Below are 25867 nucleotides of genomic sequence, written 5' to 3' on the forward strand. Positions count from 1 at the left end.
TAATTCATGTGCCTTTTTTTCCTGATATTTCTTTTCCATTGTATCATGCAAAATATTTTGAGTAAGCAAATTCTGTATCACATGATTCATACAGAAGAAAAGCCTCAAAAGAAAGTATGTTCTATTATATGGCAATTCTAATATCTGTTATTGTTCTCCCAGATTAATGTGCCATGAGTGGACTTGGACTGGATAAATTTTCAACTGTGTTTATATTGTCTTGAAACAATCAAAAAATGTTCTTTAGACAATTTAAATTCCTCTTTTTGAAACACAGAAAATAACTTCTATGCCTAATAGATATGTGCAAAACAAAACAAAAACATGTCAGGAGCTCTTGCATTTGTTTATGTTTTGCATTGTGTTTATCATTACTTTGCTGAGATGTACAAATGGAAAATCTTTTTTTTTCATTCTGTTGAGTGCAGTCATACATTTAAGAGTACCTATCACAAAGAGTTTCTCTGTAGGGTGTTGAACAGTATAATCTCCTTTGGCTTTTGTTAAATCCTTGACTCCAAGAATGTTCTCCACTCAATGCCTTATGGAGCACACATTTTTTTAGAGAATTTGTCTTCATGATTTGACAGGTTCTTAGGAGACTGATTATTAAGTGATCTATAGTAATAATGATATATGTATGTGTGTGTGCTTATGTGCACAGACAGATTTTGAAGGCTGAGCAATAGTGAGTGCTTTCTTAGGTCTGCTCCTATCACTTGCTGCCCTTGTTTAGCAGTGGTCTGAATGCAGAATGCAAGCCTGGACCTCCAGGTACGGGTGCTTTAGGAGGATTTGGCCTATCAATGTGAGTGTCATTTACACCCATTATCTTCTGAGGAATGCTATAGCCCATGTGCAATAGAGAAATAACGCCTGTTGGCTCGAGAGCTTTTGGTTAGGTCTTTGCTGAATCACACTCAAGATATAGGAAAGTAATACCCCAATTTTGTATTTTAAGATGAATTTTTACTGTGCAGTAACAGATACCTGTCAAAAAAACTGTCAATATGCTCTAAATATTGGCCCGATTCTGCTTTTTCTTGAGAGAAGCTTCAGCTTAGTGCTTGCTGCGGTTAGGTGGGCTAAAAATGACATAGATCCATAGTGGAGGAAGAAATGTTTCACTTCAGTATGATGCAGAGCACTGAAAATGTATGTTCTTCAGTAGGTCAAAAGAGGTAATTCTCATTATGTTTAGCACTGGTGCAGCCTAACCTTGAACATCATGTGCAGCAGTTCTAGGCTCTACAATATAACAAGAGTGTTAAGGTCCTTGAAAGCACCCAGCTGAGTGCAACAAAAAAGGGATGGAAGGCATATACTGTGAGGAGGAGCCAAGGGTACCTGGAATGTCTAGTATGGAGTAAGCAGAGAGGTGACCTCCTTGCTTTCTGCAGCTCCCTGAGGAAAGGAAGAGGAGAGGAAGGTGCTGGGCTCTGCTCCTAAGAGCCAGTGATACAGTGCAAGGGAACTACAGAAGAGTCCACCAGAGGAGGTTCAGACTGGACATTAGGAGAAATTTCTTTACTGTAAGAGTGGTCTAACAGTGAAGCAGGCTTCCTAGAGAGGTGATCAGTTCCCCTTGCCTGTCCGTGTTCAAGAGGCAGCTGGGTAATGCCATCATCAATACGCTTTAATCTTCGGCTATCCCTAAAGTGAACAGGCAATTGGACTTGGTGATCTTTATAGATTCCTTTCAACTGTTCTGTTCTATTTTGTTTTCCTCTTCTTTCTTCTTTGTTCCAAACTGTCCTAGTGCAGGGTTTCTGACAACGCTGGTGTCTGCTAGCGACTTTTCTCCAACTTACAGAATGACAGCTCCACTGAAGCTGGGCAATTGGTGTATGGATCAGCTAATGGTGCTAGGCTAAGTCCAGTGCTCTGAGGAGACTTCATGTAACAGGAATATGAAGCAAATATGAAAGATTTTTTGTTTGTATGTAATTAGGAGCATACTCTAATCAGCACTTATTAATCTTATGATGAAGGCCTTACAGATAGCTGCGTTATCAGAATATTCTGAGAACAGTCAGATGGCAGGATACCGCTCAGGTCTTGTTCTTTTTGTACAACTTTCTTTTGGAGCGACTGAGCTGAGGTGCACATCAGTTGTGCCATTCATAAAAGCAGGAGGTGCTTGGCAAAGCAGCAGTCAGTCAAAACACCGAAGCCTACTTACACTATAGATAAAGACATTCTTGTAGAAACACATAGAACAGTTCCCCTAAAATGCACAGCATTTTGATATTCCCTTCCAGGCATGCTGAACGTTTTACTCCACAGCCTGCAAGGAGGGTAGTCCAATAATGCAGTTAGCATGAACTTGTACCTGGTTCTCATCTCAAGCTTGTGGCAAGATTGTGGATATACTGATTTGGATACAGTCAGTGTGGCTGCATAGCCGTGAAAAAAGAATTAGGAGAAGGTAAGAATATGGAAATTGTGACAAGCCCTGGGAAATACTGATAAGAGTCCCAGCATGATCAAAATGTTGCCCGCTCTATTTTTACATAGATGTAAGCAGTGTAAATTGGTGTTAAATCTATCAGGCAATTAGAAGAGCTGTAAAATGGTGATGATGATGGAATGGCGCTCAAATGTACAATAACTCAGCCACAAGACAAACAACACTCCAGAATTAATTAAACTTACTGACTTCAGTGTCATTTTATAATGTATCCTCCTAATTGCTTTGTGTGCAGTGAATTTTTAAGAGCTAAATGTTGGGTCTAAAATACCACTATGTGTATTTATAGAATCATAGAATATCTTGGGTTGGAAGGAACCTTAAAGACTATCTAGTTCTAGCCCTCATGTTGTGGCAGGGTGGCCAACCACTAGATCAAGTTGCCCAGGTCCTCATCCAACCTGGCCTGAAGGGATGGGGCATCTATAACTTCTCTGGGTGACTGTTCCAATGCCTCACCACCATCTTAGTGAAAAATTTCCCCCTAACATCTAATCTAAATCTCCTTCTTTTAGTTTAAAACCATTCCCCCTTGTCTGATCGCTATCAAACCGTGTAAGAAGTCAGTCTCCCTCATGACTATAATTATAGAATCATAGAAGAGAATCATAGGATGGCTTGGGTTGGAAGGGACACACAGAATCACAGAATGGCCAGAGTTGGAAGGGATCTCAAGGATCATGAATCTCCCACCCCGTGCCACATACAGGGCCACCAACCTCCCCATTTAGTACTAGACCAGGCTGCCCAGGGCCCCAACCAATCTGGCCTCCAGGGACGAGGCATCCACAACCTCTCTGGGCAGCCTGTTCCAGCACCTCACCACTCTCTCTGTAAAGAACTTCCCCCTGACATCCAACCTAAATCTCCCATCCCTCAACTGAAAAGCGTTTCCCTTTGTTATGCAGTTATCTACCCTTTCAAAGAGTTGATTCTCCTGTTTGTAGGCGCCCTTTACGTATTGAAAGGCTGCAATGAGGTCACCCTGCAGCCTTCTCTTCTCCAGGCTGAACAAGCCCAGCTCCTTCAGCCTGTCTTCATAGGGGAGGTGCTCCAGTCCCCTGATCATCTTTGTGACTCTCCTCTGGACCCTCTCCAACAGCTCTCTGTCTTTCTTGTACTGAGGGCTCCAGACTTGGACATAGTATTCCAGATGGGGCCTCACAAGAGCAGAGTAGAGGGGGACAATCACCTCCCTCAAGGAGGACCTCAAGGATCATCAAGTTCCAACATCCCCTTCTGCAGACAGGGATGCAAACTACTGGATTAAGTACTAGATCATTGTCATGGTTTTATCTCTAGATCAGTGTCCGTTATAGGGGAACAGCAGACCCACTGGCCCAAAAAGGAGGGAGATGGAATGAAAGGGAAAAAAACAGTGGCAGTGATCTGAGAAGGAAAACAAACTTAGTTTACTAATTATAATAGCAAAAATACAAGTTAATTAGGATTGAATCTAATAAATCAAGTAAATGAGAGAGTTTTCTGAGAACCAAAGTTCTTACTCTGTTCCACCAGAGAGCAAAGAGAGCTAGCCTTATGACTTCCAGTCAGTTTTATTTTTCCCTTTTCCCACAAGTTGGAAATGAAAAAACAAAGTCTTCTGGAAGCTGTGATTCATTCCTCTTCCGGGACTGAAGCTGCAGCATTAACTCTTTAACTCCAAGTACACTGCATGATGTTATAATGTGGAATACCGATAATAAATCACAAAGCCATAACAATCAGGTAGCCCCTGAGCCCCATTCAACCTGGCCTTGAACATGGGGCATCTACAACCTCTCTGGGCAACCTGTTCCATCACTTCACCTCTCTCTCAGTGTAAAACTTTCCCTGACTTCTAATCAAAAACTTCTCTCCTTTAGTTTAAAATCATTTCCTCTTGTCCTATCACTACCCAAAGAACCCTTATACAATGAGGTCTTACTAGAGCCTTCTTTTCTCCAAGCTAAACAAGCCCAGCTTCTTCTACCTTTCTTCATAGGAGAAGTGCTCTGGCACTCTGATAATTCTTGTGGCCCTCCACTGGACCCACTCCAACAACTCCATGTCTTTCTTGTGCTAGGGTCCCAAACCTGGATGCAGTACTCCAGATGGGGCCTCACAAGGGCAGAGCAGAGGGAGACAATCACCTTCCTTGCCCTAGTGGCCATCCCTCTTTTTATACAGCCCAGGATACAGATGGCCTTCTGGGCTGCATGTGCACACTGCTGGCTCTTGTCCAAATTTTCACCAGAGCACCCAAGTCCTTCTCTGTAGGGCTGCTCTCAAGGAATTCTTCTCCCAGTCTGTACACATATTGGAATTGCCCTGACCCAAGTACACTTGGCTTTATTTAATCTCATTAGGTTCTCATGGGCCCACTTCTCAATCTTGCCCAGATCCCTTTAGATGGTATCCCTTCCTTTTGTAGTAACAATTGCACCACTCAGCCTGGTATTGTCCAAACCAAGCTGTACCTTACTGATGGTACGCTTAATTCCACCATCTGTATAATTGGTAATGATGGTGAAGAGCATCAGTCCCATGATGGACTACTGCAGGACATCACTTGTCACTGGCCTATACCTGTACACAGAGCAGAGAGAAAATGTGTTTTACATTCATAAACTACGTAACCTGTATGACTAATGGTTTTATATTTTTAAACTTTGTCACTAGAAAGAAAAACGTTTAACTTCTAAAAAATTAATGTTTTTAGCGTATTAATGATACAAGAGAATAGCTGTTCTGAAATGTAGCGTGTATGTATTTGTTGTATTTGCTCAACAAAAATGTAAATACTTCCAATTTAATACTATGTATAAGAGAAACAAATAATATGAACATGTGTCAGTTTCTAAGAATTGCATGTCATAGGCCTTTCCTTTTGTGCAGTAACTACCTTTCAAGTTTTACCAGCAAGAGTAGATGCTTAATAACTTCCAACAATGCTTTTTTTTTTTTTTTTCCCCAAGATCATTTACCTAACTGGATGGAAGTTTAAATTTATATTTCAGCTGCAGTAAGTTTATTTTATGTTGAAAAGTTTGACTCAGGTTTCAGAGTTTGAATCTCAGATATGCAGTGTTTGAATCTGAACTCTGTATATCCATTGTAGTACAGACTGAAGGTGAAAAAATGATAATGTGGAACTTGAAATAAAGTGATTTTGCTAACAGACCAGTGAACATTGTCTATTTATACAGGAATAGTGGCTAAATCGCTGCTGAGTTTACTCTATAACTTGCTGAAATAGTTTCTCCCATGGGAAGACAATGTCCCCATCTAATCTTTAGGCTGATCAGAAAGGAGAAGATTTAAGTTTTTGCACTTTAGATTAGTACTCTTGACATTGCTCTGTGATCCAATGACACGATGTTAAATGTTATTAGGACCTAGACTCAGTAATGCAGAAAATAGGATGGCATATAAATAAGAAGGGCATATAAATAAGAAGGGCAATTGTCTTGTACTGTAAGAAGCACTGAAAATGTTTCTTGTATTCTCAACAGTGTTTGGCGTGCCCTTGCTCTGACACCATGACTCAATGACACAATCTTATCCTCAGGAGAAGTGGATTTTTAAAACCTGTTATTAACTTCCTATGGGCCACACAAACAATCAGAGAACAAACTGGGGTCATTTGTAGATGTTTATTTCTTTCTCTTCTTGACACTTTCCCCTCTTGACTCTTCCTAGTGCCTGGAGCCCTGCAAAGAATCCTGGGACTTGAAGAAAAACCATTGCCAAAGCTTCTGTGAGGTATGTCAGCCCTGGGGCATTCTTTCTCACTTTCTTCCAGCTGCCTCTTTCACTTACACTATCAGAGGTGTGAGCTTTAAGGAGACAGCTAACAAACATGGGATGTTTATAGCATTTTCTTTCATTTTAATGGATACACTTGTAATAATGTAGCTTCATATGTCTGAGGGAAAAAAAGTTTTTTTTTTTTCCTAACTAAATGATCATGAAGTTTGAAGAACTGATTGGTCACACTCATGTAATATCTCGGAGAAGGTGCTATTAAATACCTCCTTTATTTCTCTCACATACCTTCTCCCTTTTCTGTTTAAAAAAGGTTGTTTTGTTGGTGTTTTGTTTTTTTTTTTAAGGATAAAAACATCCCAAATGTGAAAATCCTTGTGTAAGATAGCTAGGAAAAAGGATGGCATTTCATTTGCAAAGATCAGTCTGATTTTAAAAAGAATGTTTGTAACTGGATTCAGAAGAAAGGCATCAAAATTCATAATTATTCAGGATTAAGTCTTTTCTGAAGAAAACTGTTTCTGCATAGCATTTCAAAATAACCTTGTGAATAAACAAGCGTAGATCAATTAAACTAGTACAAAATGGGAGACAGATTGGTTTTGAAGCATCCTTAACTGGTTTTTAGTACAAAGTAAAACACCATTTCAGTAGAAGTTTGCTTTATTACGTAGATATACCTTTATTCAAATCAATTAAAATGTGTATTTATTATGATTTTCAGCTTGTCTTACAAAAACAGAATTGACCTTAACTGATATACTCAACTGATTTATCATCTTCATCACTGTGAATGCTCCTTTGCTGATAGAACAACGTCTTGTTTAAACAGTTTTAAATATCTTGATTAGGAAAGGTTGTCATTTCAACTAAAAACGTAAATTTTAGATCCAAATAGCTATATGTAAATAAGGATTAAAAGAATACTAATCTATTTAGCTATATTAGAAGAACAAGTAAAAATTTCTCATTAAAATCAATCCCTGTAAACGTTCTTTCACTGGAATCAGTTGCTGCTTCTTCATATAACAAAATTCTGGAGAAGTGTAATAAAGCATTTTTAGCGTGTGTAATTTATGTCATCCTCATATATCACTTCCTACTCAGGCTGTTTCCAGATATGGATGTAAAAATGTATAAATTTGGTTTAAAAGGAAAACATTTGTAGAACACTGTTCTATTGTAGTTAAAAACAGTGAGCATCCTTCTTTGATTAGTGTTTTGTGGTTGAAACTAAATTTAGAACTTCAAAGGCCAGTAATGAAGAGCAGCACATTTAGCAGCTAACTGAAAAATGAGCTGTGAAATAGGGTGAGGAAGAGAAGCCTTGAGGATGTATTATGCCTCAGGGAGCTGTAAAGTTTTTAATTAAGTAGCTGCAAATTTGCGATGTTTTAGGATTTGAAATTTGCTTGACACACACACAGATCATTTTCCTTTCTTTCTTTCAAGCTTATGTATACTCCTTAGACATTATCTGAATGTATTAAGACAGACCGTTTTCATTTGAGAAAATGAAAATTTGAGAATAAATTCATCTTTATTTACTTTGTATAAAAACTTCAGCTTTGTATTTCTCAAGGTCTGTTGTTGCTTATAAGTCCTTATCTAAGTAATGTATGCTACTGTTAAAGTAACCTTCACATGAAGAAGAAAAGGAAACATTTTGCCTGTCTCCTTTGTTTTCCAAAAGTTCAATTTCCTGCTGATTTCTTAAGTCACAGTGAAATCAGGTATGGTCAGCAGGGAGAACAGCATGAGTGCATGTTCAAGGAACACTGGGATGAATAGGAGAGAGAAGGGGACTGCTCATTTTGGCAGTCATTGCAGTAGTTATAGCGTGTCACTAAAATATATGCTGAAGAGTTTGGTTCAAAAATTTTGTACTACTCTATAAGACAGTATGTGAGAGGTACGTTAGTGGCACATTCCTGGATTCTGGAGCATAAACAGACACATACTCAGGGAGGCCTCACATGGGCCTCCTTATACTTAACCGTATTTCTCAAGTTGCTGTAAATTGCAAGCAGTATAAATTAAAAAAGTAAAATTTGAATATGGAAGATAGAGATGAAGTTGCAGAAATTACAAGAATGGGTTTATGGAGAGTAGGTTGTAAACTTGGATAACACCAGTTATGCAGTTTAACTACCTGCAGTTTCACTGGTCTTTTTGAGGGAATTGCCAAAACTGGTTATACACCAAACTAAATAAAGCACCAGCTAAAAGAGGAGGTGAAATCCTCGTGTTGTACGCAGTGTTCTCCATGGGGTTCTAGATGCTGTTTTTAATACAGCTGGAAAAAAACTGTCAAATGTCTGAGTAGTGCATATACTGTAAAATGCATATGCTTTGAAACAGTGTCTCCGATAGCTAGGAGCTTTCTCTGAGAGGTAGCATTTACTTGAGCTTTAATTAATGTATTTAAGCTCTGTTCCCAGTTTTTTGCAGGGGAGTTGGACTAGATGACCTTTAAAGGTCCCTTCTAACTCAAAGTAGATTCTGTGACTCTATGATACTATTTTAATCTGTATTTTCTGCTTGATCTTTTTATCAGAAATTTTATTTCAGTTCCATGAATAATTATTAAAATACTACCAAGGAAATAAAGATGTCCTTCTCTTAACCAATTCAGTTCAGACAGTATAAGGAAGCAAGATTTCACTTATTGTCCTAGCATGGTGTTACATAAGATATTGTGGATAGAGTTCATGAAATAAGAAGGGAGGAATGTGGAGCAGTCAAAAAAAAAAAAAAAAAAAAGACCATCTGACCATCGCTTCCCCTGTTTTCAGATTTTTAAAAATCTTATTGAGCAAGTTTGTAGCTAGGCAATGTGAGGAAAACAAGAGAAATCTGGCAGATGTAAACAGCTTTATTCCATTAAAGATGGTGATCGTACTTGAGGGAATTTGTGCACTTGGCATGCTTTTTTAGAGGGGACTTGAATACACAAATCTTCAGGGATAGTCTTGCAAAAGATGAAAATCTGAAATTATCTTTGGAGGTCTTGGGAAATGTAGAACAGTTTTGCTTTTTTTTTTCTTCCTCTTGAAAACTTTTTTACAATTCTTTTGTTTTTCCTTTAGCCTCTTTTCCCCAAGAAGAATTATGAATGCCTAACTAGCTGTGAATTCCTTAAATACATCCTGTCTGTGAAGCAAGGGGACTGCCCAGCACCTGAAAAGGCCAGTGGTTTTGCAGCTGCCTGTGTTGAAAGCTGTGAAGCTGATAGTGAATGTTCTGGAGTGAAGAAATGCTGTTCCAACGGATGTGGTCACACATGCCAAGTTCCCAAGAACCTGTACAAAGGTAGAAATTATTATTAATATGTACTTATACTGGGCTAATAACCTCAGGCCATAGTAAAATCTCTTAGAGAATTAGGACTTTCATTTCACAGGAATTTGTATGGAGAAGACTGGAGGAAGATTCTTGTGGAGGTGTGACTGGATGCATAAAATATGGAAAGACAAAGAAAAATGTTGTTCCAGTTTCTGATTTCTTTTTTCTGCCTTACGAAGGCCATATCTGGAAATCTGTGGAATGTAAGCATATGGCTATTATGCAGAACAATCTTGCCAGTTTAGGTGAAATCTCACTTAATTCGATGCAGATGAGAGAGAATGCACCAGGAAAATATTTAACAATAAATAGTTCAAGTCATATTAATCACAAATGACATTTATGATTATGAGCCAAAAAGATAGCACTACTGAATAGGAATTGTGTGGTAACAAAGCCAAAGAACAAATCAATGTAATGTATTTGGAGTTGGTGTACTTAATGACCTAGATAAAGCCCACATATATATTACTGCATTATTTAAATTTAAGGCACCATGAATTATTCAGTAAGTTTTTATTTGTCTGGAGTCCTGAGATTCTGTCCTTGCCATCCATCAGCAAGAGCATACAGATTTAGGAAAGATTTGTGCTTATATAACCTCCAGATTTTAATTTGTTATGTTTATTTTTAAAAAGCTTTATGTATGAAATACTTTTAAAATATGCTTCTAACTCAAAGCAACAACCATTTGTGAAAGACATTTTCTTGCTAAATTGGAGTTAGAACATTCTGTTAAAAATCCATTCTTCTTACTTTAGTGATAAAAAATAAATACTAATCAGGTATGCTGCTGATAGCTTGGGCTCTCCCTGGAGAGAGCAATCAGCAGAACTCTGAACTAAGTTTCAGGCTTAGATCTGAATCCAGTCTTATTTCCATCTGCCGATCTCCAGTTGTTTGCAACACTGAAAACACAGGATGAATGTTTGGAGGAGGTCAGAATTGTTGACCTTTCCTGGCATACAAACCTGCTAACGGTACTTGAAATAGAACAGGCTATCATGATTTTGTGCATGTTTGATTACAACAAATATCAGGCCTGTTTTGATGTTGGAAGTCAAATATGTGAAGGAGATGGTGATTTGTTTTTAAGTTAATTCTTTTAACTGAAATGTTAATGCATATTTTTAAATGTCCCTACTGATGAGAATGCATGCAAAAAATAATATACTTTGACTTTTGTATCCTGAGTTTGAATGTACAACATTGGCCATCAACACAGTCTTATTTACTTACATAACTGGAGAAAATTTGATATAGAAGACATTGAATTTGAGTATACATGAAACGAATCAAAACACTACTTGAAGTAGTTTGAATGGTAAGCAATACTGTGATCCAGAAATTCTTCTTTCAAGGGACATCAGAGCAGGCTTGTCAAACTATAAAGAACTAATATACTCTCATCCACACCGACCTTTAAAATGAAAATTATTTAAATGGACTATTTAGTTATTTCTGTCATCTTCTTGAGACTATTGAACAGAGCAGTAAACTCAGCATTTGTATTGCAGGTGTAATTAATGGTTTACATAGGCAGGGTCCATACTACAATCACTAAACATCTTGCTGCAGGCCATTCCAGTAAATGTGGCAGCCAAAGAAGGTGAAAACAAAACTAGCAGTAAACAAGTGAAACAAGATGACACATTTTTTTGGAGGGGGACACAAGATATCATATATTGTATAACTGCACACTGCAAAGTCTGCCTTTGTTTGGCCTAATTATGTAGTAGCAGAATTAACCTTCTCTAGCATTCTATCACCTATCTGCAGGAGGTGCTTTCTTGTAAGAACATATATTTTTTGCAGAGGAAGGTCAAACCCAATACAGTACTGCCTTCTCAGCTGATGAATTCAGCTAATTAGCCTCTTCAACCTGTCTTTCTGCAACAAAGAACAAATAGAAGCTGAGCAGGCTTGTTATTCATTTCCTCCAAGGGTAAATGACCTTACTGTCACTAAAAAGCAAACTCTGCAAGCATGACTGAGATCTAGTGAACACGTCTAGTACTTATTCTTACCATTTTGACAGCACTCACAGCTAGAAAGTGAACTCAGATTGAATCTAAGAGTCTGCAGAAGTTGATAGAGTTTCAGTGTTAATCAAGTTCTGGAGTTGAAAGTTACAACAATGGATATAAAATACCTGATATAACTGGATGTGCCCTCTAGTACTGAGTGTAAAAGCCAAATCCTAAAAGGATATCAAGGTAAGTATGCTTACACCAAAGTTATATGTTGAAAGTGTTTTTGGGTTTAACTGTATTTGTTTTCCCTTTTTTTTAATTGGCTTGTATTCAATAATGATCAAGTTGTCTGTATCAATGCATTTTTCTCATCTCTGTTAGGAGTAGTATTACTGCTCAGTTACACAGTCTTCAATTTTTTTTTTTTTTGCCTTTGCTCAAGATATGAAATGTTTTCTCTTACTCTTCTGTTATCTGCCTCATCCACCTTCTTTGTGTTGTCTCAATTAGTAAAGGACTTCAGAAATTTTTTCTGCTTTTCCATTGCCTATTTAATTTTTTGTTCTATTTGGATATAATTCTATCTAAATATCTAAGATAGACTTGGTATTCTATGGATAGAAATGAGAGGAATATTTCTGCTTAGAAATAAGATCATATAAAACCATGGAACAAAAAGAAAGAGAAAATGATGTCCAATGCTTGATCACAATGGCTTTGTCTAACACCCACATATTCATCTCCAAGTAAGGGCATGAACATGTATCTTTTTTTCCACACTCATCTGATTACAGCTGAATAATTACCCATCACCTTTTTCCTTTTCAGAAATAAGTGGCTTCTCAATCTCTTTTGATCAGAGTTTCAGGTTCGTACTGCCTAATCCAGCCTAATTAATTTTGTCTGAAATGTATTAGGGAGTAATCCCTACAGCAGACCAAACTGCAGATACGAGCAAAGTGAGTTATAAAGAGAAGTTCATGATGTTTAAAAGCTAAGATGGTATAGCAGTGTCACAATAGGACAGCTGGAGCCAGAACTGTCATCCATAGTTTAAAAGTTTTTTCATGGTTAACAAAAAATAATTGCATATTTAAAAAAAATTGCACAGCTTTAGAGGTGCTTACTTTGCATCTTTGAACAACTGTTTAGAATTGTGTTGACTTTTTTGTGTTGACAGCATGAATGTAGCTTTTACTGTCTGAAACCATTCTATGAAAGCTTTTTGAATTCCTGGGAAATCAACATTTAAAGTACAGATTCTTATGATAGAAGAGTATACAAGTATTTTTTGTAGCACAAAGTCATATGAATGTTTTGAAATACACCTTTGGAAGTGCTTCTTTCTTTTTTTTTTTTTCTTTTCTTTTTCTTTTCTTTGGTGGGCTTTGGTGCTGCACACATAGAGCAATCAGTGATTTAAATTCTTCAAACACTACTTTGAAGGACTAATTTGTCCCATCAAGATGAAAGGGTTATCCATTCACATGATAAAGAGCACAATGAAGAGTAATTGCATCTACACATCTGGATATGAAATTGGTGATGCTGGTTCTACAAGAGTTTCAGAATGCACTTGAGTGATGCTCTAGTTTGTGCTGCTGAAATCCATCTGCGCACAATTACATAACAGCAGAGAGGCTGAGTTACTTGGAATCAAGCAAATCCAACTGCCCCTAATGCAGAGCAGATGGAATTTTCTTAACATGCAAATTGTAGGATTATTGTACATTGTAATTAAAGAAGGATTTTGAAACACAGAAATCAGAACTGACAGGATCTATGATGTTAGTTATATTAGACTAAGACAACTGACTGTTGAATGATACGCATGGTTTAAGCTGTGATGGTACTGCATTTATGTACTGAATTTTCCTTAGGTTGATTTTAGGTTTCTTTTGTATTGAACTGGGGCTAATTATTGAATCACATTTAGGAGAAGACCTCTTAAAACATAAAAGTAAAATTACTTGGTCATCTAAGATTCACTATTCCAGCCATCTATGACAGACTGAGTAGAAACATTCATATTACAATTTATTGAACCAGTGTATACAGCTGTTCTTTTATTGGCCCCCAATGAAATGGTGAAATATAAATATATAAATATAAAGATAAAACACATACAATAATTTAATAAGAAGATTTATATTTCAGCATAGAATTCTTGTGTGTAGCATATCCCAAAGTGACAAAATGATGCACAATTAAATATATGAGCTTCTAATATCTATCTAGGGAAATGCTTGATACGTTGATTTAATCAGAAGATGCCAAATTTGATTTTGGTGTTCTCCTTCAAACTGCTACAAAAATAGTTTCAAAGAGACAATGCTATCAAGTGTCAAAGCAACAGAAATAACTGTCCTTCAGTAACATAATGTAATGAGAAATTACTCTAAATATTATAAAGACAGCTTGGGCTCTGAAATGTAAAAATTGGAGTGACAGACACGTCATACACTATGGCTGCATGCTGCTCAGGAAAAGGCAAGCAGCATACTTACATATATAAGATGAACGCAAAAGATTGAAAATAATTCTGCTACTGTAGTCTGCGTTGGTAAAGGCTCTTCTGGGGACTGTGTCTAGTTTTAGGCGTGGCTTTGGAGAAGGACTGTAGTCCAATGGAAGAGTTTCAACAGTATTACTGCAAGGATAATCAGAGGAAAAGAAACTCTTGGAGTGCACCACAGTTATTAGACTGAAGAAGAGAGCAATGAAAGACATGACAACAATCCTGCAGTGCTCAGAAGACTTCTCCATAGGTGAAAGATATAATCTGTTGTTCATGATGCATGAACACAAGTACTGAGTTTAAAATGCAGCAAAGAAGACTAAGCAAGGGAAAATTTTATAATGTTAAGGGTAGACAAGCAGTAGAAAGAAATGAAGATTGCCAAGTGATGCTGTGAAAATTCCATGATGAGAAGTGTACAAAGACACAATTGGGTGAAAATCTGAATGGCAGTATTGTTGATTCAGCTTGAGATCAAAGGATTTTTCTCCAGGTTATCAAAACATATATGGAAACTGAGATCAGTTTTAACTCACAGCTCTCAGATCCTTACTTTTCATTCTTAAATGAAATAAATAATTTTGAAGATTTTTTTTTAATTTTACTGTTGCCAGTAATGAAAACTTCAGAAATTTCTGCTTGTGTCAGCCTACTCGTTCCCTTCTTTTTTTCTTCTGAACTGACCAACCAGCTTCTTTTTTATTAGTGTTTTTTATACACTTTAACCTCAAGATGGCTTTTTTTTCTGATTTTGTAAATTATTCAAATATTTCCATCTTTATGTTCCTATTGCAGGTGTTCCATTGAAACCCCGGAAAGAGTTAAAATTCATAGAACTCCAGTCTGGAGACCTGGAGGTGAAGTGGTCTTCAAAATTCAATATTTCCATTGAGCCTGTGATTTATGTTGTTCAGAGGAGGTGGAATCAAGGAATCCATCCTAGTGAGGATGATGCTACTAACTGGCAAACTGTGGCACAGGTCAGTTCTTTGTAAAATGGTAAGAACCCCTAGCTTCTATAAAGTTCTTCAGATCAGAGAAGAGTTAGATCACATAAACTGAGAGACAGATGCACAGATATCCCTTTTTGGTGTCTCTCTAAGTCACAAGATAGCCACAAGCAGGGTCTAGATCTCCAAGGCTTTACTCCATTGCTCAATGAGCTATTTAAAAGACTTATTCAAGAAAAATGAACTTCAATATTTTGACTTTCAGTTTTTCAGTAACAGAAACATCAAATAGTTTTGATATTTATAGTAAATGGCATCATTATAAATGTGTGAATATATTAGCAAAAAAGAAAATATTTCTTTCCCTGCCCCCAAAGGAAATGACATTCAGAGGTTTATGTTTCCAAAATTACTTTATTTTGTAGGTTTACTCTGTATAGGTAAGGATCTATAGATGTACCTGGAATCTTGATTTCCGTAAGATGCTCAGTAGAACTTTTGTACAAGCACATACTTGTTATCTATTCAGACAGGTATTCCAAAAAGCCACCAATCTATTGAAAAATGTAGAATTAGATACCAAAATCTACTGAAGGAATCATGTGAGAGTCAGCCTTTTTAAAGTCAGCGTGAGCCAGTGCCTGGCCTCCGAGGCATGGCTTCAATTTTAGCAAAATGCTGTGGAATATAATTGATCAAAAGACCATTCAATTTTTAAAAGCATAAGTGTTAAGAGTGAAACCTTTTTTATCTGTAAAGTCACTTTTTCAGATGTTGCCCTCCTAATTCAGAAAGACCTATGATGTCATGCTTTTATCACTCAGGGCAATCCAGGCTGAAAATGTAAGATTCATGAGCAAATATTTCTTAATGGGAAGCAGCCAACAGAGCATAAATTTTTGCTTAGGTTTCTTCCCAGTTTCAATCTGTTTCTTAACATGCTGACAGTCCACCTGCATGGCAGACTTCCAATCATTTATCTTAACTGCTTTACCATCATCTCCGCTGACAAGAAGAAGCAAAATGTTGATTCTGAAAAGACTTGCAAAACATCATTGCAGCTAGGAAAAAAAGAAAGACAGAACAATCCACAAAATAATATAAGGAGTTTGAATTCTGTGGCAGTCTGTTTTCATTCTCAGTTCAGGTTGCATAGGGAAGAGGATCTTAAAATAGCGTCAAGCTTGTAAAACCGAACACTCAAAAGTGAAATCTTTAGCTTTACTGTTGTACTACAGGGGACTGTTACAATGTTAGAGTCCTGATCAGGGAAGGTCACCTGCAGCAGAGCTTGGCATGAAATGCAGCCTGTACAATTTCATCCCAAGGAACGTGCACAACTTCACACCTGATAAAGTTGCAGTGACTTACTTTTGTCTCTTAGTTGAGGTTCACATCTTCAGTCTGTGTTCCCCATCTCAGAAAACAGCTTCCTGCTTATACTGCTAGGAGAATACCACTTAGCAAACATAAGTCAGATGTGAACTGCTACTTGCTGTTATGCCATGTAGCTAGGCTGTAGAAACATAGCTCTTCTGCAAAGATAGCATATTACTACACTTTTCCTCATCCCAGAAATAGACCTCTTGCACATTTCTGGGAAGAAGCACTATATACAGTGGTGGAGCTTGTACGGATATGTTCTTTCTCACATTGATGTACAGGAGAGAGGGCTTCAGAAATGTCTTCCCTTCACAGAATGGTAAAAATCCTGATAGCTAACTTTCTTGACAGTGTGCAACATGCAGGCAGAAGGACTGAGTTATTCATTATGGGAGGAGAAGACTCATCCAACTTACTTCTTTCTGAGAACTTTGATGTCCCTACTATGTCTTGAGAGACATATGTTGGATTGTGCGACAGACTCCACTGGGGATGTCAGTTCCAAACAAGCTTCAGGATGCCTGGGTGACTTTGTAAACCATGTGCACTTAGTGGGGCATAAAGGCTGGGCACCCTTGAGGGGCACTAGTAATAAGAATTTCGGTCTCTATAGTCATGCCACCTCAGTGGCATTTGTGGTTTTAGACATCCTGCTGGGCAATCAAATTCTGGATTTGACTGGATGCGTTAGAATTGATTTTGCCATGTCAGCAGCAAAGATGAATGTCCAATTTGACTAAAGTGACTGTGTACATCTCCTCCAGACTTTTCTTGTTCATATAACTGAGAATTTTTCTTCTATGATTCCAAAGCATTGGGCTCTGAGACTTTGATTATATATATATAAAGAACTCCTGGGGCGTGGCTGTCCGTGGGAGATGATGCCCTTTCATTATTCTTTTTCCTACTTTTGCTAGAGGGCATGCTCAGAGCAGAGGAAGATCAACAAGGCTGTAGGCAAGGTTCTGAATTTCCTTATGCCTGTATATTGCAGAGTTATATGCCTGGAATTATGTGAAGTTTTTGTCTGCACTTTCTCAAAAGAAATTTCATAGTATTTTGTCAGAGCTTTTCATAGTTTTCTATTTTTCTTTTTAACTATTCATTTACAGGTGAGGCTATAATTTTAAATAACCAATTATTACTTATATATAAAAGACACGCACCAAAATCCTTAGAGTAGTGATACAGAAATTCTATCAGAATTGCTTAGCTTCTACACTGCTGAATTGTATTTTTTCATTCTCCTCTCTCCTTATCCTAACTAATTTTATCTTTTTCTTACAAGAAGTTGTTGATACCTTCAGCTTGCTTTGTTCAGAGGAAAAGTCTTGCCCATAAATATGGAAAATGTCCTAATTCAAACTAGCATGCAACGTCCAAGGCACTAAGCAGTATTTTCTCTTAACCTCTCAAACAGATGATGGGATTGAAGATAGGTCATCTGTGCTGTGGGTAGGTACTTTAGTCATAAGTCAGTTGTAGAAACAGCAGGGAAGGATTTCTCTAGGCATGTTGAAGTCAAGAGCGAAGACAGGATGAGGGACTTCTTTCAGGAGGGGACTCAGAACCTAAACAATTTTGGACTGCTGGGAAAGGATTAGAACTATCAGTGCTTCTTGAACGTGGCAGCACTGTTTGATCTGTGGTCTCTTGGACCTGAGATGCACTCTTGAGAAGGGATGTCAGGCTATTCTCTGTACTCTCCAGATTGTGGTATTCCATGCTTTTCTTATATAAAGTTGCATCCATACTTTTGTTTTTGTTGAATTTGGGATGATGATGTGTTGCCTGGTGTTTATGTTTGAGGTCTCATTTTTTATATTATTTCAAATAATGTGTATTAGGATTGGAACCTAAATGTAAAACCTTCGTCTTTTAGGTTAATGGATAAATGCGTAGCCTAATTATTACCTCATAATTGTTTAGGGGTGATCTTTTTGTTTTGTTTTCCATTGATTAAATTCTTTAAAACATTATGTCCTAAGACATTATTAGAAGTTTTTTAATAATTACTCTAATAGCTCTTTGAGAACTAACTGAAAAAAATATTCAAATTACCAACAGAATAGTATAAGATTTCTCAGCAGTATTTAGCTCTTTCTCAGCAGTATTTAGCTTCAACTATGTTACATCTATCTAGAGGTTAGTTAGACCAAAGCTTTTTATAATGCAGGAGCTTTAGTTACAGATGCATGTCTTGCATGCCACTAAGACTTTGCCAGCAAAGTCAATAGTGAAAGAAATAAGCCTAAGGCCTGTTCATAAATGAAAATAATTTTAGTGATATGAGTTGACACATTATTTGATCCTACATCTCACAATCGCCACACAAAGAATGACAGAAATGAAATCTGGTGTTTTAAAGGAGCCCTAACAGAATAACTGGGCTGGTGCAAAGAAATGACAACTGAGATTTCTCAGTTGAGGAACATAGAGTCAATCAAGTCTTTTCACATTATGCCTGCCTTCTAGCTACAAGGACTGATACTAAAATAATGCCACCTATTTTATTATGTTGTCCCATGATGTCAGAGGCAAATGTTGGTGCCATGGCAGTAAAGGCTGAACCTTCCTGGCAATATCCCATTACATTTTGTTGCCATGCGACAGACAGCAGCAGAGGAGCTGTCTGATAAAATGGCATAGTACATGGAAGAGTGTATGAAGAAAATGTGTGGAATTGAATTCCTCCGTACAGAAAAAATTACACTCTTTGACATTCATTGATGCTTGCTGAATGTTTATGGAGATCAAATAGTGGATGTGAGCACAGTAAGGCAGTGGGTGATGTGTTTCAGTAGCGATGACAGCAACAGTGGGTCACCTATTTCCTTCGTATTCACACACAGTCCTGCTACCCATTTTTCTGAATTTTCTTTGTCAACAAGTTGAAGGGATTAAGCACAGGTTAATAACTACAAACTTTATTGGTCAAGTCTCTGAAAATACTGTTGCTGGAGAGCTGGAGCAAATTTCTGAAGTTCTGACTATCTGATTTAGGTTAGCAACTGCTGCTTTCTTCCATGCAAAGCATGGAAGCAAAAAGCAGAAATTTTTAGAATCATATAATATCTTGTTTTTGAGAGGACCTTAAAAATCATCTAGTACTAAGTCACAGATACAGGTGGCTCTCACTGGAAAATGTTGCCAAGTAACTTGTCCCACCTGACCTTAAATGCCATCAGAAATGGGGCATCCATAAATTATTTGGGGCTGTTACAGTGTTTCACCATCCTCTAAGTAAAGAATTTTCTCCTTACATCGAATTTAAATCTCCACTCTTAATTTAAGATTGTTACCCCTTGTCCAGTCACTATCAGACTGTGTAAAAGATTGTTCTCCATCTTTTTAATGTTTCCTTGAAGTACTGGAAAGCCACAATGAGGTCTCTGTAAAGGCTTCTCTTCTTCAGGATGAAGAACCATTCTTCGTAAGAGAGGTGTTCCACTCCTCTGATGCTCTTTGTGGCCCTCTGCTAAACCCACTCCAATCACTCCATCTCTTTCTTGTGCTGGGCTTCTCACAGCTGAATATAGTATTCCAGATGAAACCTCATGATGGCAGAGTAGAGTGTGACAATCATGTCCCTCACCCTGTTGGCCACCCTTCCTTTGAGGCAGCCCAGGATAATGTTGGCAAGTGCATGCTGCTAGCCCATGTCCAGCTTTTCAGCCACCACAGCTCCCAAGTCCTTCTCTGGAAGGCTGTTCTCAAGGAATTCTTCTCCTAACCTGTACACATTTTTGGGATTGCCCCAACAAAAGTGCAGCACCTTGCACTTGACCTTGTTGAAGGTTCATGTAAGTTTTCGTCTCAAACTTGTCCAAGTCCCTCTGGATAACATCCCTTCCTTCTGTTGTGTCAACTGCACCACTCCACTTGGTGTCATCACCAAACTTGTGAGGGTGCATTCAATCCCACTGTCTAGATTGCTGACAAAGATGTTAAAGAGCACTGACCCCAAGACAGAGACCTGAGTGATCCCGCTTTTTACCTGGACATAGCACTATTGTCCACAGTTCTCTGGCTGTGGCCATCCAGCCCATTTGTTAGCCACCAAATAATCCAGCCTTCAAATCCCTATCTCTCCAATTTAGAGATAAGGATGTAATGTGAGATATAATGTCAAAGGCTTAGAGAAGTCCAGGTAGACTCAACTGGTCTTCTGTTGTTGACTGATGTAGTCACCCTATTGTAGAAGGCTACCATACTGGTCAGGCACTTTGTGAAGCTCTGTTCAGTTTCTCAGATTACCGCATTGTCTTTCTTCTGGAATTACTTGGCATTCATTGGAAGTGATGCTGAATCTTATATGGTAGGTTTTTGAAGTTAAAGAAAACAACTGTTATAAAAATAAATAGAGTGCCAATAAATTTGTTAATGAGATTTTATCTTGGGTCATAATAATATTTAGTATTTGTTGTGCAGTTTATTCAGACATGTGCAAGACATTTACTTCAAGCTTATGTGTTTTTTGATTAAAGTATTAAAATAGCAAAAGTGAGAGCTGTTAAATGAAATGTGGATAATTGAAAGGTAAATTGAAATGTGAAATAGCCACAAATAGTTTCTGATGAGCTCTACAGACACTATTTGCTCTGTACTTGGTAGTGATTGAGCTGTTATCAGAAGGCTGTGTTCAGTTCTGATGTTTGTATCTTAGAAAAAAAATCAGAAATTGTACAAGCCAGCTGCTTACAAGCTTACAGGAGAAGAATAAAAACAGGCCTCAGAATAAGAGTGTTTAAAGCACCTCTTACTGAAAGAGTTCAGAGTGCATTTATACTTCTTCTGTATGTCAGTGGTTAAGACACTCACTGCAGATGTTGGAAATGGAACTCATGACACATCAGCAGTGAGTGTTGTTGGAGAAAAGATCATCTCCTATGACCTAAGAAAAGTCTCCAGAGAAGAGTTAAGGCTACTATTATCATTTTGACCTAACTGCCAAAGATATGAAGGAGGATTCACTTTCATTAGCTGAGGGCTTTGTGTTTCCTATATACCAGTTGGTGGTTTTTCCATGTTTAATTTTGTGAAGTCATTTTGGAGGCCTGACTCTTTAGGGTCTGGAGAAATGAGTCCATTGATTTGGGGTAATGAATTCCCTAAAAAATCATCAGTTGATTAGCTAAGTCCAATCTGTTTGGTGAAGGTTATGATAACTGAAAATATCATTTTGTGAATTTAACACTTGACCAATTTTCTAAATGTCACTTTTTTAGAAGAGACCTGCAATGCACTGTAAAATTTGGTGGCGACATGGTTTTGTTCACAACTGCTGACACTTGTGTGTACTGAAGAGGTGTGTCTGCTACCTCCCAATCTGACTGATGGGTGTTACATTGTAGAGAGCACAACTAGCCCCCTTTAAGCAGACCGTAACCATGACATTTTCCCCACCAGACAACAGATGAGCGGGTTCAGCTGTCAGACATCAGAGCAAGCAGGTGGTACCAGTTCCGCGTGGCAGCTGTGAACGTGCATGGGACAAGGGGCTTCACGGCACCCAGCAAGCACTTCCGCTCCTCTAAAGGTGAGTTTTGGTTCCCTGCATCTGGAGCACATCTTCTGCTTGCTCAAATGTGGAGTGCTGCCTTGTTTTTGTGACAGGAGGTGGGGCTTTTGGATGTTTTGCCATTAGTTTTAGAAATGGTGTGAGGTTTGTTTGAAGTCTGCCCAAGAATTAAAGGTTAATGGTATCATTATTCTTTTTATCAGTGAGGAGTCTCAGTAAATAAACCTCCTTTTAGACATTTTCCATGCTATTGGTATCAAACAACAAGACCCTGACCACAAAACATGGAGAATGGTTTTCAATGTTTTATTCCAAGAGATCTCTCCTATGTTCCTTTATAGTTATAGGAAATTTGTTACTGTCATATGTTTAGCAGAGTACAGAAATATTTGTCACCTACATCTAAGTAATTGGAGCATCATTGTTTTAATGGAAATAGGGCCTGTCTCAATATGACTCCCTCCCTTTTAGCACTAATAATAAGGGCTTAGGAATAATAAGGGTGTGTTTAGCAGCATGTTACTTTTCATTGGGAAGGCATATTAGCCAGTCCATTAAGTGTTGCAGGAATTTTTGTTGCTGTTGCTTGATTTCTCAAGGGATGTATTTGGGCAGTAACTTTGAAAATGGATCAGTAATTGGTACTAGGAAGATGGGAGCTCAAACAGATCTCCCCTCCTGTGAAGTTTTTTTCTGATGCACTTTTGACCCATGTGAATTAGAGCTTTTCCAGATGACTTTCAAGCACAGTATCACAGGCCAGAAACCATCCCCAATAATCTGGATGTGGTCACCCTCTCTTACAGAAAGTTAATAGTCTGGAAATAGCCAGACCATACTAGTTGGCTTTGGTGCCAAACAATGAGATTTAGCAGTCTTCACAATGTTACTAATGGAGGTGAAGTTTATAATAGATAGACACGTCTTTGTTTTGGTAGTGATGGAATCTTTACACTTTTATGAAGAATACTTAGAAGAATGAATTTCCTTCTCCTGTAGAGTTGACTTGCAATATAAACAGTTGCTATTTATGGATTTTCATGTTAGCTTTTTCTTTCATTTTGGTCATAATCGATCCCATAAAAAAAATCTTACTATAGGTACAGTTATATAAGCATGCAAGTGCTTTTAATAATATGGATGTTTTAATTATTTACTGAATAAGTTTACATTCAGCTCAATAATTTTTAATGCTGTAACCTCATATATGATAAGGTTTGTTGGCATGGTCATCCGACTATTGCTGTGAGATAAAGTATAATTTTAAGAATTTGTTACAATTTCTAGTACACAGTTTCAGTTACATAAAAAATGCAGTTTGTCCAAACTATGATGAGCTTACTGCAAGGACTAAGCAGCAGCAGTAGCTTTCTCTGATTTTTCTCTTGAGATGCAGTTAAACAGATACAGTGCTTCATTGCTGAAATGGGCACCAGCTTTCTTTTAAACTCACACCACGGTCAGTTGTTTTTCTGAATTGCTAAAGATTTTCCAACTATTCTGCTTGAAAACACTACAACTGCATTTACATAAAGATATATAATGATAACACTGGGATTTTGGCTTGAGCATGACATTTGTATAAAATTATGTTCCAAACACGTCCCTGATGGTTGTGCTCACCACAGGAGCATATTGTTCAAAACACCTACATTAGTAATGAATGTAAGAACATCTGTGTTAAGTCATACTGAACATCTCTTTAGCTCAGTATTTGACCCTATCCATAAATGGGTTTCTGGAGAACAGTGTGACAGCATAATAAGCATACAGAGCTATTTCTTCAGAATAATCTCCTACCTGGCAGTGATTTTCAGGAGCTTGAGGTTTTGAAATGATTGTATGTTAGATACCAGAGCCCGCTTCTCCTGCACTCTCCGCAGTTACTTCTGAAGCATTGCTCTCCAGTAGTACTGCTCAGGGCTGTCAGGTGGCAGAGAGCACTTTGAGCACTTCTAGGACTTTGCAAGAAGTACAGAAGCTAGCAAAACATCCCCATGCTGTTACATAACAAATGAAAACAGCAGAAAATACACAACTAATTCTGTTCAAAAGTTGGCAGTAACCCTCACCTGCTGTTACCCTCACAGTAACAGGTTTCAAATCTGAGCTCCTGCACGTGACAGAGCATTGTGAATTGCCAAGCAAACAAAAGGAATACAGTTGGCTGTCAGCTCTGTAGTCAGTCATCTTATTCCATCCATTCATTTGAGTATTTTAAAAGCTTTATTATGTTAGTGGCTATTGCAAAGATACCACGTTTACCAGATGAAATCTGGAAGCATTAAGTGATTGTGGTGACTGTCAGGAAAGACACTAGATTGTCAGTATCTCTTAGCTGTGAGAGATACTGTCATAGCACTAACAGTTATAGTTAAACTATTTATTACTACTTTGGAACTCAGAGGGAAGTGGTTGCCCCTGCCTGGCAGAGAGGCAAGAAACTACTGATCACATGTGCCTGTTTTTTGGGTGCCAGCATCTGTTCATTCCTGCCGAGCTCCTACTGGCATATTTAATCTCTGTTATCGAAAAGGAAGGAGGATTTTGGCACCTCCCCTTTGAAAGTTTGCTGACTCTCTTTGGTACATTTGTGTGAAGTGTGGACAGAAGCTCATATCAGCTCTTGTACTGTTTCATTATGTTACACCAACGAGCAAAAGAGGATTTATCATCTTCATCAGATTTATCTAACTTTTTTTTTTCTTTTTTTTCTTTTTTTTTTTTCCCAAAAGGAAATCCTTTGATTAGGAAATGTGACAGCAATTCCTAAAACAGTTTCTCACACAAGATGTTAAACTTCTACCAGTTGGTCATAAGTGGGGACAAATGTGATATATAATCAGAATATTGGGAACAGTATGGAACCACAAAATCTCTGTCACTAAATATTTTAAGCTGTTAAAAAAAACATTCAGAAACATTGGTGCCAAAATTACTTAGAGAGTGACTTACTTGTCTGGTAATTATGATGCTGTTTATACTGTTTTGTGTCTTTTGCAAATGCAAAAATGTGATTTCTAAGTAGATACAACAAAGCAAGATTTTTTAAAAATTCAAAATAACCTTACATCTTCTGAGTTATGTAATAACTTTTATTTCACTAAAAAACTCCTTATTACCCAAATTAGTTTAATATCCCAGTCACGAAAAATATAAAACCAGGAAGACAGAATAGCATTTCATCAAGCATTTCAGCTATAAAGGTTCTGCACCATTCTTCATCTGCTTGTGTTTTGATTATTTATCTGCTGTAAATGTTGATAGTCTTATACTGTGAACAGCTGAGGTGAAGGTTTATTAGCTATTTTACACTGCCTCATGTATTCATTTATGGATTCAGTATGTAAATAATAAATAATCAAAGTGACACAGCTGAGATAAATAATTTATGAAAGGTTCAGAGAATAAACTGTGAGAATTTTTTTATGCTGTTTATTTATTCCTATAAAGGGACACAAAGTGTTTATATTGGCCTATCTGGCATAGCTCTTCACAGGGAACAAAGCCATGCTTTATTTTGCCATAATTTGATACCAAAGTTACAAGAAATGTGGAATAGATTATACATATCTCCTTAGAGCAGATAGCCAGAAGATGGAGTTAATACTGCACCTAGAAGAATGGGTCCTTTCCTAAAAGTAGGACTCCGTATGGATTTTCAGGTTGATACTGTCAGTGAAAATGAATCAAAGCTTCCTGGTACTCTTGATAGTGATTTCCACTTCACTTTTTTTTTTTTTTTAATTGTGTTTTCTTTCCTTTTCATCTTCCACTGAGTGACAGTAATTTGCAGCAATAGCAAAAAAAAAAGCTAACAGAATGTCTGGCAGAATATTTTTGATCCCCAAAGACATGAATATACTTCTCATAGTTTAACTGGTCCTCTCCAAGCTGTTTCTTTTAGTTTGGAAGGAAGAGAGAACTGATCCTACAATCCAAAAATAAGTCTATTTAGGA

General features: G+C 37.5%; 1 protein-coding gene across 1 annotated transcript in view; it reads left to right on the forward strand.

Moving 5' to 3' along the window:
- ANOS1 (anosmin 1) overlaps positions 1-25867 on the forward strand; it is a 108829-nt gene that overhangs the window by 39589 nt on the left and 43373 nt on the right. Inside the window, exons 2-5 of the mRNA XM_031557502.1 lie at positions 6152-6214; positions 9307-9529; positions 14849-15033; positions 21796-21925. Coding sequence (XP_031413362.1) covers positions 6152-6214; positions 9307-9529; positions 14849-15033; positions 21796-21925 — 601 coding nt within the window. The remainder of the gene's footprint in view (positions 1-6151; positions 6215-9306; positions 9530-14848; positions 15034-21795; positions 21926-25867) is intronic.

The sequence above is a fragment of the Meleagris gallopavo genome, chromosome 1 (genome assembly GCF_000146605.3).
Source record: "Meleagris gallopavo isolate NT-WF06-2002-E0010 breed Aviagen turkey brand Nicholas breeding stock chromosome 1, Turkey_5.1, whole genome shotgun sequence".
Lineage (NCBI taxonomy): Eukaryota > Metazoa > Chordata > Aves > Galliformes > Phasianidae > Meleagris > Meleagris gallopavo.